The sequence below is a fragment of the Rhinopithecus bieti genome, unplaced genomic scaffold, assembly GCF_001698545.2.
Source record: "Rhinopithecus bieti isolate Rb0 unplaced genomic scaffold, ASM169854v2 scaffold_39703, whole genome shotgun sequence".
NCBI lineage: Eukaryota > Metazoa > Chordata > Mammalia > Primates > Cercopithecidae > Rhinopithecus > Rhinopithecus bieti.
Window position 1 is genome coordinate 260,170 of NW_016816905.1, and position 11,595 is coordinate 271,764.

The 11,595-nt window shown below is 40.6% G+C and overlaps 1 protein-coding gene across 1 annotated transcript in view; it reads right to left on the minus strand.

The window, feature by feature from the left end:
- ARID5B (AT-rich interaction domain 5B) overlaps window positions 1-9,208 on the minus strand; it is a 99,114-nt gene extending 89,906 nt beyond the window's left edge. Inside the window, exon 1 of the mRNA XM_017855491.1 lies at window positions 8,978-9,208. Coding sequence (XP_017710980.1) covers window positions 8,978-9,143 — 166 coding nt within the window. The 5' untranslated portion in view covers window positions 9,144-9,208. The remainder of the gene's footprint in view (window positions 1-8,977) is intronic.
- Between the last annotated feature and the right edge of the window lie 2,387 nt (window positions 9,209-11,595).

Here is an 11,595-nt window from a genome sequence, read left to right on the forward strand (position 1 = left end):
TTAGCGAGAGAATTTCTAGGCAACTTCCTAAGGGAACATAAAGCCCAGATGATGGAATCAAGGCCCACGCCAGCCAGCAATGAGAAGATTTCCTGAGCAGGCAGTACAGCTGGCTCTTGTGCCAAGAGCTTGGCTACTCTGCCTCCTTTGAAAACCCATTACCAAATCATGGCAAGCGAAATTTAATTTTAAAAAGGGAAATGATTTATGTGCTACAGAAATAAAAAAGTGACAGAAGCAGGAAAGCTTGCATACATTTCATTTTTTGAAATTAGACCTATAATTTTTTCATTAAAGAAGAATGCCAAGTTGGGAAAGCCAATGCATTCTAAGCAGAAAATTACGGAGAGGTGTCTAATGAAAGTCCTGTCAGCATGGAAATCCCGTGTCTTACAGAGTCCATGAGGACACAGAAGTTCACTATCTACCCCCTTCAACTTCTAAACAGTTTGAGCTCTTAAAGAGCCCTATCCTCATTTCTGTTTTTCTGATGAGATGGGAAGCCACCGGAGGTCTGAGTAGAGAAATGGCCGCTCTGGCTGGGGTGTTAAAAACAGACCAAAGGTCAGCAAGGGCTGAGGCAAGAAGGCTGGCATAACAGAGATGAAGGGTATTGGCGGCTGGCACCAGGGTTTCTTGATTCCAGTCCAGTAGGTTTCAGATTTTGAATCCTTGTGATTATTCCTTTCCTAACCACTTCCCAACACGCCAATCTCTCTATTTAAATCCTACAAAATCTACTGTACATTTACATTCATCATCTAGAAATCTAGAGATCGGTTATCTGTTTTCCATCAGTCTGATCTCAGGAAGCCTGATCTCTTTCTGAGCGGGGTCTGGGCTGAGAGGCAGCTTAGTGTAAAGGTGCAAAGAGCATGGACACTGAGCACGGATGCTGATTTTGCCAGTTGCTAGCCATGAAATGTTGCTGTGCTTCAGTGTCCTTATTTGCGAAATGGGATAGCAATGATACTGACACACAGTATAAACATATCCATCCGTTCAAGTGACTGATATTTACTACACATTTACTATGTGCTGGGTACTGCTCTGTTCCCTACACACATGGCTGTGAACAAGACAGAAAATCCCTATATACATTTACAAAGAGCTTATATGACAGTATGTGTGTGTGTGTGTGTGTGTGTTGCGGGGCCAGGGTGGGGTGGGTGGAAGGGTGGGGCAGACTGTAAACATGTAAAGAAACAAATACAGGAGTTAATTTCAGATAATGATGAGTTACAGAAATATAATGATACACTGGATGATGGGATAGAGCTGGGCTTGTGGAAGAAGGATGGTCGGAAAGGACTTCTCTCGGGAGGAGACATTTGAGCCAAGGCCCAAATGATCTGGGAAGGAGCCAGATCTGTGATATCCGGGGATATACATTCCATGTAGAAGGACAAACAAGTATTTCTGGAATAAGTGATGTGGAATGATTTTTAATAGTAAATGATATACTTCATTTTCTCCAGCAGTCTGTATCAACACAAAATAATTTTGTGGGCATTTTCTGAGGAACCACTACAGACCCAATATGTGGTTGAGGTTGTATTGGGTGCTGTAAGAGGCACAAGAAGAGTAAGTTAACAGTGAGTACTTAAACAGTACTTACATGGACCATCTAAGTGCTTTTACTCCGTAGCTCATTTAATCTTCACAACAGCCCTGTGAGGTCAATACCTGTGAGGTCAGGTCCACAGTTATCTCACATTTTGTCACTCCCCTTTCCATATACTATAAAAGTGGGAAATTTTCTGTCTTGTTCACAACTATTGTCCTCATAGACCAGAACAGCACCTCACACATAATAGTTGTGGAATAAACACTGGTTAAATGAACGAATGAATGAATGAGGGCCTATCATGTGTCAGGCACTGTAATAGGCTCTAAGCATCTCCAGACAGCCTCACCTACAGTCCAAAGAACTTATATCAATCTAGTTCCCTGGCAGGAAATAATATAGGGGAATACAGAGAATCTTCATTGATCAAGGAGGTTGCTTAAGTTGAGCAAACATAGACTTATTCTGAATCTCCACCACTGCTACCCCAGACCAGCACTGTTGCTTGTGATTTTTCAATGACCTGGTTCTTTCCTGCAGCATGTATGTGTGTTTTTTAATTGATAAAAATGTCTATTTTACCCCAGAGAGAAACATGTTGATGTTGCTAATGTAATGGGATATAACCTTCTTGCTTTTTTTAGATGAAATGCTAAGTGAAATATTAGTCAATATAGACACAAATCGTTTCTTACGGGGTGAACAAAAGTTTATTGTACCCATGAGCCCAAATATTTTTAATAACCCATTGAGCCCACTCAGCTATAAAAGGTGTACAGAGTTATTTTTAAATCTCCTTTCAAGTTCCAAAAATAGAAAAGAAATCCACTAATCTTAGCCATTCCATATATTATGACTCTGTAAATTAATTTACAGTAGCAACACACAAAATTCTTTTCCCAAGAGAAATGGTATTCTAGCTTCTGAGGCCTCTGCCCAAGGAGGTCTTCTCTCTCACTCTACTTTTGTCTTACTCTCTTAGAAGTTGAGCCCATCTGTTAATCATTACATGTATCACGGAGCACATCCATTACGCCTCTACCAACACTGAGTTGGATTTGGTTTACTATGTTGTAGGATGCCTTAATGTTCTCCTTGTTTTCACTTTGGTAGCACATGCAACAAGGAGAAAGTGCCAAGAGTGACTTGATTAGACCATTATTTTGTTGTTGTTGTTGTTTCTTTGTTTGTTTGAAATGGAGTTTTTGCTCTGTTTCCCAGGCCGGAGTACAATGGCACGATCTCGGCTCACTGCAACCTCCGCCTCATGGGTTCAAGAGATTCTCCTGCCTCAGCCTCCCGAGTAGATGGGATCACAGGTGCTTGCCACCATGCCTGGCTAATTTTTGTATTTTCAGTAGAGAAGTTTCACCACGTTGGCCAGGCTGGTCTCGAACTCTTGAACTCAGATGATCCACCTGCCTTGGCCTCCCAAAGTGCTAGGATTACAGGCATGAGTCACCGTGCCCAGTCTGGTTAGACCATTCTTTAACAATAAACAAAACCTCTAGAAAATTTCCAAAGCAAAACAGTAAGCAAAACTCCTCTAAGTAAGATCTCTGAAGATTAAGGTCTTCTGCATAAATAGCAATATACGAGAAGCACAACTCCTTTTCCACTTAGCTTCAATGAAAGACAAATATCTGCCTTCTTATTATTTGGGAGATCGGTGGGCACTGCAGGCAGGCAGAGAAAGTATGAATGTGGACAGGGGCCAGGAACAAAGCCATTTGATCATCGAAATCCATTGTGACCATGAAACCTACTTTGGCAAGGAAAAAAATGTTTACTCACTTGCAAATTCCCATGATCCTTAACAAAACAACTGCCTTTCCTTTCATTTCCAGCAAAACATGTGATGTTCAGAAAGGAAGAGGCAGAGCCCAGCTCATCCTTTATGTTTCAAATTAATTTTATACATCCTGAATTTCCTTTCATAAAAATTCAAGGTTTTGTCCCTTCATCTCTTCTGTTCTCTCCCTTTTCTTTTTCTTCTTTTGTCCATAATGTCATTATTTCACTCCACAGGAAAACAGGACTGGAAAGTTCAGTACAGAGATAGAAAAGCCTCTTTAAAACATACCATAAAAGTAGAAAACTCTTCTTTTCCATTAAAGTTCTATTATAGTAAGACCCCAGGAGCCTTAGGGAATTGGGTTCCTTCATGATTGAAAAACAAGATCATTTTGGATGAATATGAGTTGTGCAAGACCTAAGACTGACAGAAACAGTAGAGAACCTTCATTTATTAAGAGGATTCTCTAAAAATCAACTGAATACAGTCTTATTCTGTGTCCGGCAAGTTGGCTGTTATTACCTGATTTTACAGATGGGGCAAGTGAGGGACCTTATGTCACTTGCCCAGAGGCATAGAGAATCAGATGGTTGAGCCCTGATTTAAACCTGGGCTATCTGCCTGTAAGCTTAGCACTCTTTCACTATCCCCTGCTGTCCCTCCTCTCTGGTCCCCAGCAGAATGTGTATTTTCATATTGACATAGCCAACCCCTTCTCCTCGAAGATCAGAGCTCATGGTGTCTACTCATGGACAAAAGACCTGATGACAGGCCAACTCATCTCTTTTCTTTCCTGGTGAATTACCACAACTTTCCTTTAACCCCATCCCATCACACACACACACGCACACACACACACCCCAACTGCCAAAAGACTCAGAAGCACAACTTCAACTTCCTATGCTTCTTCTCAAATCAAACCTCAGACCAAAATAAACTGTTATCTCTTTTTTAAGTCAACCATTTCTTAATCCATTTAGTCCCACACACCTTGAATAAGTGATTTCATCTCATTTATGTATATTGAACTGCCTTACATATCTTTGATGGAAGCCAGTACCTTAAAGTTATCCATTTATCTACTGTACTGAGTGTGCCTCTGTTTGGATTTAGCTGTCAACACTTCACACATGTGAAATCATTCTGTGTGATATTAATGTAAACATTGTGCATTACAAAGTGGTGGACATTTTATTGTTTTAGCAACAAAATAGACAAAATATTTGCATGTGTTTGTTTTCCTATGGCATAGAATATAACACAATATAAACGACAGTATGCATTTTACAAAAGAGGAATCATTAAAAAAGGTAAAAGCAAGGTAGGGGTTGTTGGAGAACGCTTGATGTTAGGCTATTCTAACAGGACGGTGGAGGCAGGAATTATGCACAGAATAAAGATTCTTATGAAGAAAAAATTGCCATTCACATCACTTTCCCCTCATTGGTATTACAAGCTCATTTCCTAATTGCATGCGCAATACAATGAGTTTTCATAATGCTTTAATGGGGAGTCTGTTGCTTTCGTTTTAAAAATAGTCAATTCTCTTGTGCTAAGAAAAGAGCATATTGCCTTTAAGAGCAGTGTAACTGACAAGATGGAAGAATGCAAGCAGGATGTCGAGACTGAAGCTTTTCAATCACCTACCATTAATACGATTCAATTTATGCTTATGTCATAGGTTTAGACATTGCACAGCTCTGTAAGCAAGGAAGGGACCTGAATAAAATACAGTGAAGAAAGCAGATGGTATGCTATCAAAACCCTTCAAGCCTAAAATAACCTTTTCCAAGTAAGGAGGATAGTTAATTAAAACCAGGATATATTTACTCAATTCTGAATATCTCAATGTAAATAAAAATCAAAATGACACTACTGTAATGTTGGATTAAATGATGAAATTTCATCTATTCTATTTTTCTTTAATAGTTTCTAATCAAACTTTTCATTAAATAGCTTCATAAAATTCCACAGAGAATTTGTTTACAGGGACTCATTACAGATTTAAAAGCCTTACTTTTATTGTTCAATTAAACTTGTTATTCAGTGGACGACATTAAAACAGCAGCGGAGATTGGTCGGGGGGCAGGGGTGTATGGGCAGTTGGGCAAGGTCATCCCACAATGCAAAGTCTATTTTCAGAGTTGAATCCAGGGAATGCAGGTAAGCTCTATGGCACACAGAGAAAACTCAGACTCATTCCTATCCAAGATGGAAAGCCAGCCCCAGCTCCAAAGTCACAGCCTGGGTTCTTGCCAGGCTTGGTCATTGAGTCACATGTGTGTCCCACAGGTAGAGAGGACATCAGGCCATTTATGAAACGCACCCAAAGGATAGTGACTAGAGGCAGAACAAACCTAAGACAGACCAACAGTTGATCCAGGGTGAAGGCAGCCACTACCCAAAATTGAAGGTCAGAACATGAGTTTTAAACAATCTACACATTTCCAATAGTTTTTAAAATTAGAAATGAGTAGTTATTAACCTGCTCCCTATCTTTTAAAACCAGATCAAACCTGCCTTTTTCACGAGGCTTTCCCTGACCCCTCACCAAGATTGCCATCTCTATCCACCTCCCAGCCCACTGCTCAATTCCTACCACACTTGCTTTCTGCAACACTCATCAAATACTTAATCATTGACTTTCTTGTAACATTAGTTAACCTTTCAGGTGTGTTAATCCTGTCTTCCCCAATTAGATTTTAAATTCTCAAAACTAGCAAGAACCAAGTTTTATTTATCTTTTGAACACCTCCTCCCACCCCCTACTCCATAATCGCATTTAATAAAAGAAAGCAAAAAGTATATTAGTTAATAAAATAAACATTATTCAATCAAGGAAAGCAAACAGTGTCCTTTTGAGAAGGACCTTGGAGGTATTTTATGGCAATTTATGAATTTCATGTGTCAAAGGTGTAGCTGCTAAATGCTATAAACCCTTTGCCATCAGCTCTACCATTCATCCACCTGGTGATATGGCCAATAAAATTTGATTTTTACAGCCTAGGCATACTGTTACCTAAATTACATTTGACCAATTACTGAAGTCACCAAACGTGTGGTACAGAATATATACTGTGTAGAAAATCATCTGTGGGCCCCCTGGCACTCTCGGTAATCTGACAGAAGTGTTTCAGTCATCTGGCAGTGTTTAATATTAGGAACATTTGTTTAATGCTAGTCACTAATTAAATTTATGTTCTTCCACCAACTGTTAGTTGGTTGGAGAAACTCAATGCCACATTTTAACAAACACTTTAACCCATGTCAATTTCAAATGCAACCAGTTGGAGATTTAAAAGGCTGCTCTTTGGAAATTTAGGTTGTGACCGAAAGTGGGACGGTGGGGAGGGATGTTAGTGAAGCTGCTCGAATCTGCTCAAAATAAGCTTGTTGGTCCACTTACTAACATGAAAGACTTTAAGAAGTACAAACTATTTGAAGTACAAACAACTAAAAAGGGTCTAATACTCTAATTATTAAACTAGCCATCTAGAAGGTCTCTAAAGGTACCTTTATTCCAAAAGAAAGCTTCCACTTTAAGAGGCTGGAGAAGAAAAACAGCATTAAAATTAGCTATACCAGAAGAAAGTTCAGGAAAACATTCAAAAGTCAGATGCTTGTGTTTGTGAGAACATTTAAAACTAATTTAGTAACTCTCAACCATTGTGATCACTATTAAATTGGAACTTATTTCTATTACCAATTCTAGATGCAACAGCTTTGAAACTCAATGACTAATAATTCTTAAATTAGCCAAAAAGGTTAAAACATTTTTTTCCTCATATTACATTGTGAAACTCTAATTTTGAACACTCTTAAATGAGGGAACACATGCTTTCGGTTTTATTCTGTGTCAGGAATTTAGAGACCTCTTGAGCGGCAACAAGTAGGAAGCTACGTTTGGGAGCCGGGCACGTGGAAGAAAAACTCAAACACAGGTATTGAACAGGGAAGATATGCAAATGCTGATCTGAAAAGAGAGGGCATTGTAAAAAATGTATTGCATACATGTATCTACTTGAAGTCAGAGGATATTTGAATACTAAAAATATAACAATAAATCAATTTCTTTGAAGAAGAAAAAAAAATACGAATAGTTTTGCCCTCTTACAGAATGACAGTCATTTGATAAGCCAGAGTTGTGAAAGATATCCAAAAAAACAATTTAGAGGGGAAAAAAGTGTCATGGCTCTTAGAATCTAATGGACTGAGATCATTTGGTTCCCCTTCCTCTCTCTCTTCCTTTCCTTCTTGATCATCATATGCCATCTCCTCATCCTCGCCTCAACTCTGTTCACATATCTACTTGCAAAATTTCTCCAGCAGCAGCACCAGGGCTGTTGGAATCATGAAGAATCAAATTTAAGAGGCCACAGTGGACTCCTGAAACCATACCAAGATCTGCAAAAGATAAGCAGAGTAACCTGAATCTGGGTAATCTGCCAACTAGGGATTCTCGGAAAAACGTCAGCCGACAAAATCAAGGAATGTTTCAGTTCAAAGGGACCCTATGCTCTCTCCAGGCTAAGTGTCTCAACCTCTTCTTCACCCAGGTAGCCATGAGGGATTCAGCAGGGCTCAGCCATCCCAGCAGTCACTCTGTGGTAGTGATTCCAGAGAAGGGGTAGGGTGAGAGCTGTAGTGTTCACGCCTCTAAGTATAGAAATTCCCAGGAACACAAGCAGTTTGATAAGGCTACCCCAGGGTATTCTGACATCCCTGCCCAGCCTGCTGAAAACCACTGATATGATCCAATCTCTTCAACAAACAGATGAGAAAGTGATAATGTAAGAGAACGACTATCTTGGCTTGCATCTCGCCATCTACTGCATCACATAAGGCTTTCCCAACTGGTGATGTGATATCTTCTTCTCCTCCCCCTCTGTCTACATGTAGAGACACGTGACCGGTTAGCTAGGCAGAGATGTGGATTAAGATATGTGTGCCCGTATCCATCTTTGGTGGGCACAATGTGCATGTGTATGTGTGTGTATATATGAGTATATGAAAAAATTCAGGACATGGAGATCTATTACCAATCATCTATCTATCTATCTATCTATCTATCTATCTATCTATCTATCTATTTATCTATCTATCTATCTATCATCTCTGTATGTGTCTATCTACTGTACAGTACTGAAGTGGTTATCTATTTATCCACCATACAGCACTGAAGTTGTTTTCTTTGTATCTATTTATCTATCCACTGTTTAGTACTGAAGTGGTTACCACTGGTGCATTTTTACAATACCTTATAACAATGAAAAGAGAGTGACTGGTTAAATAAAAAAGCACGTGAATAGACAAAGCCTTCTGAGAAAGAACTAACATGAAAGCTTCCTGCCTAAAGTCCAATTTCAAGGTCGACCAAGCAACTTCAGACTACACTGAACAACAAATTCTAAATAATCATCTCTTACTCATAGTAAACAGAGGCTGTGAAGGAGGCAATGACACCTTATGCCGCAATAATTTGGGGGATGGGAGGGATGGGGCAGCACATGGGGCTTGTGAAAGTGAGCCCCGTTCCCCATCACCGCTCTTCAGAAGAACTGAAAACAACTAGGCACACACGCACAAGTATCAGGTAGGAAAAAAAAAAGACTCACCAAACTCATCGCATATACTCTCGTTTTCTATGAGAGTCGGGTGGTCAAAGGTGTCCCGACAGTACAGGATCTGAGGGTTCCTGCTGACCACTGCAATGCCCCCCAGGGCCAATGCAAACTGGTCCGTTAGAATGGAAGATGGCTTATCCTGGATGCGTTTCAGCATCGAGCGGTACCGGCAGTACTGGGGGTAGCTGAGAACTATCACGTTCGTTTCTTCCTCGTCCTCCCCTAGACAAACGAGAAAACACTTCCATTACCCTCTTCCCTCTGACAAAGAACTTTCATGGCCATGGTATAATTTCAATAATCACTTCTGGTTTGGGACTAAAAAGACTCTCATCCTTGTTACAGTCTGGGGGATGCCAGCATCCTCCGACCCCACCTCACCCATCCAGCCCCACAGAATATGCCTCAGGCTACCTGCACAGTGGACCTTCTTACAGAGAAAAGAAAAGAGTAGGCTGGCCCTCTAGACACAGTAAGCAATATGTGTGTCATCAGCAAGCAGCAGGACCCAAAAACTGTTTTGAAAGAATCTTCATTTTTTGAAGCATTAAAGTCGTCATCATCATAGGGAAAGGAAGAACTTTGCTGGGCTTCTTTATATTTATTTCTAGTTTAGAATTGCTCTTATATTGGATTATACAGATGATCCTCAACTGAATGATGGTTCCACGTAAGATTCCGTGACTTTATTATCATACAAAAGCAACATGCATTCAGTAGAAAGCACACTTTGTATTTTGGATTTTCATCTTTTCCTGGGCTGTTGATATGCAGTAGGACATTCTCCTGTAAGGCTCGACAGGGTCAGTGGGCAGCAGCTCCCAGCCAGCCACGAGATCAAGAGGGTGAACACTGGTACTCTACAGTATACTGTGTTGCCAGATGATTTTGCCCAACTGTAGGCTACAGTAAATGTTCCAAGCACGTTTAAGGTAGGCTAGGAAAGCTGTGTTCAGTAGGTTGGGTGTATTCAATGCCTTTTCGACTTGATATTTTCAGCTTACAATTGGTTTGTTGGGATGTAAACCCATAGAAAGTCGACAAGCATCTGTATCATCTTTTCAATGCTTGAAGCCTCTCAATAGGTCATCTGGCCCCAAAGATGTCCATGGGTCTAAAACGCATCACCATCTGCTCTGGGGTCATGAGTGCTGTTTAGCAGCTATTTCCTGTTCTCCTTTTGGGCCTGTGGAAAGCCTGTGTGCCTCACTCTCTTGGAGGCCAATGGCCTTGTGACTTTCCTTGGCCAATGAAATATGACAGAAGTGGGTGGTTGCTTTAAGACCCAGCGTGCCACTGACCACAATCTTCCTTTGTCTTTGATGTGACCATCTATGATGTTCCAGATAGTGGCAACTCTGCCAGTCTGGGTCTTGGAGTAAAATTAACATGAAGCAGAACCCCTGGTTGATCCAAAAGAGACATATAACATAAGCAGAAAATAAACCTTTGTTGTTCTAAAGCAATGGTGATTTGGGAGTCATTTGTTATTGCAGCATGATCTAGCCCAACTTGATTGATACACCCACCTTCTCTATCCTCCCCACACCCATACCCCCTCTCTTTTAATGTTCCTCAAATCCATCTGGTAACTTGGCACACCTCAGAGAACCATGCTGGGAGGACTCCCTAAGCATCCTTGTGAGAGAGTTCTAACAAAACCACCTTAACTCAGGGGAACATTTCAGCAAATTTAGCGAAGCTTCCTCTTACAATGATCTTAATGCTTATTTATACCTTACTTTATTTTGTGCTAATTTGTAAACACCAGATTCTGCATGGATGAAGCCTTCCTTCATCGTAAGCTTGAGAAATGGCAAACACCGTGCTTTGGTGGCCTCCACCTGTACAACATCAAGCTGAATTTAGGCTCCCTGACCCAGTTTGCCATCACTCTGCAACCACCCCATCAGAGCGGTTGTAAGCAATTCCCAGACATGTCACTTGCTTCTCCAAAGGGAAAACACTCAATATTTCAAGCCCTTACCATGCTGCAGGGAATTGCACTAGACAGTTGTTAAGGATACCGACGTTATCATGGCCATCTGGTAACCAGTGGGAGACGAATGAGCAAGGACGAAACATAATGATGGAACATAACCAGTACCCATGGAAGGTGTGCATGTGACCTTTCCAGATAGGAGGCCAATACCCAGATGTATTTCTAATTATGCTCACTTAGTTCCTCAGGCTGGCGGCTTTTCCACGGATGGAGATGTTTAGCTGCTTACAAGATGACATCTTTTAACAGTGTACACGTCTTCAACTCCTGCCTGGTCTGTGGATAGCTGCTTTGTCAGCTGGCACACTTAATTAAAAGGAACTATGAAGGCAAGTCCCCAAATGCAAACTAGTTTTGAGATGCTAATATATGTCCCAAGACATGCCCATCTGAGATTTTTACAGCAGACCTAGACGCTAAGTTCAAACTTTGGGTTCAAAACTGTGCTTTTTATACAGCTAAAGCACAAAAGTTTTAGCAAAATATTCAAATGCTGTCAGTTCTCCAGAGTTTTTAAGCGCTATTTCAAGAAGCAGCCCCCAACGTGTCAATTGTATCATTACACTCGATTTGTATTATACTCGATTTGTCTAAGACATTGTTAATG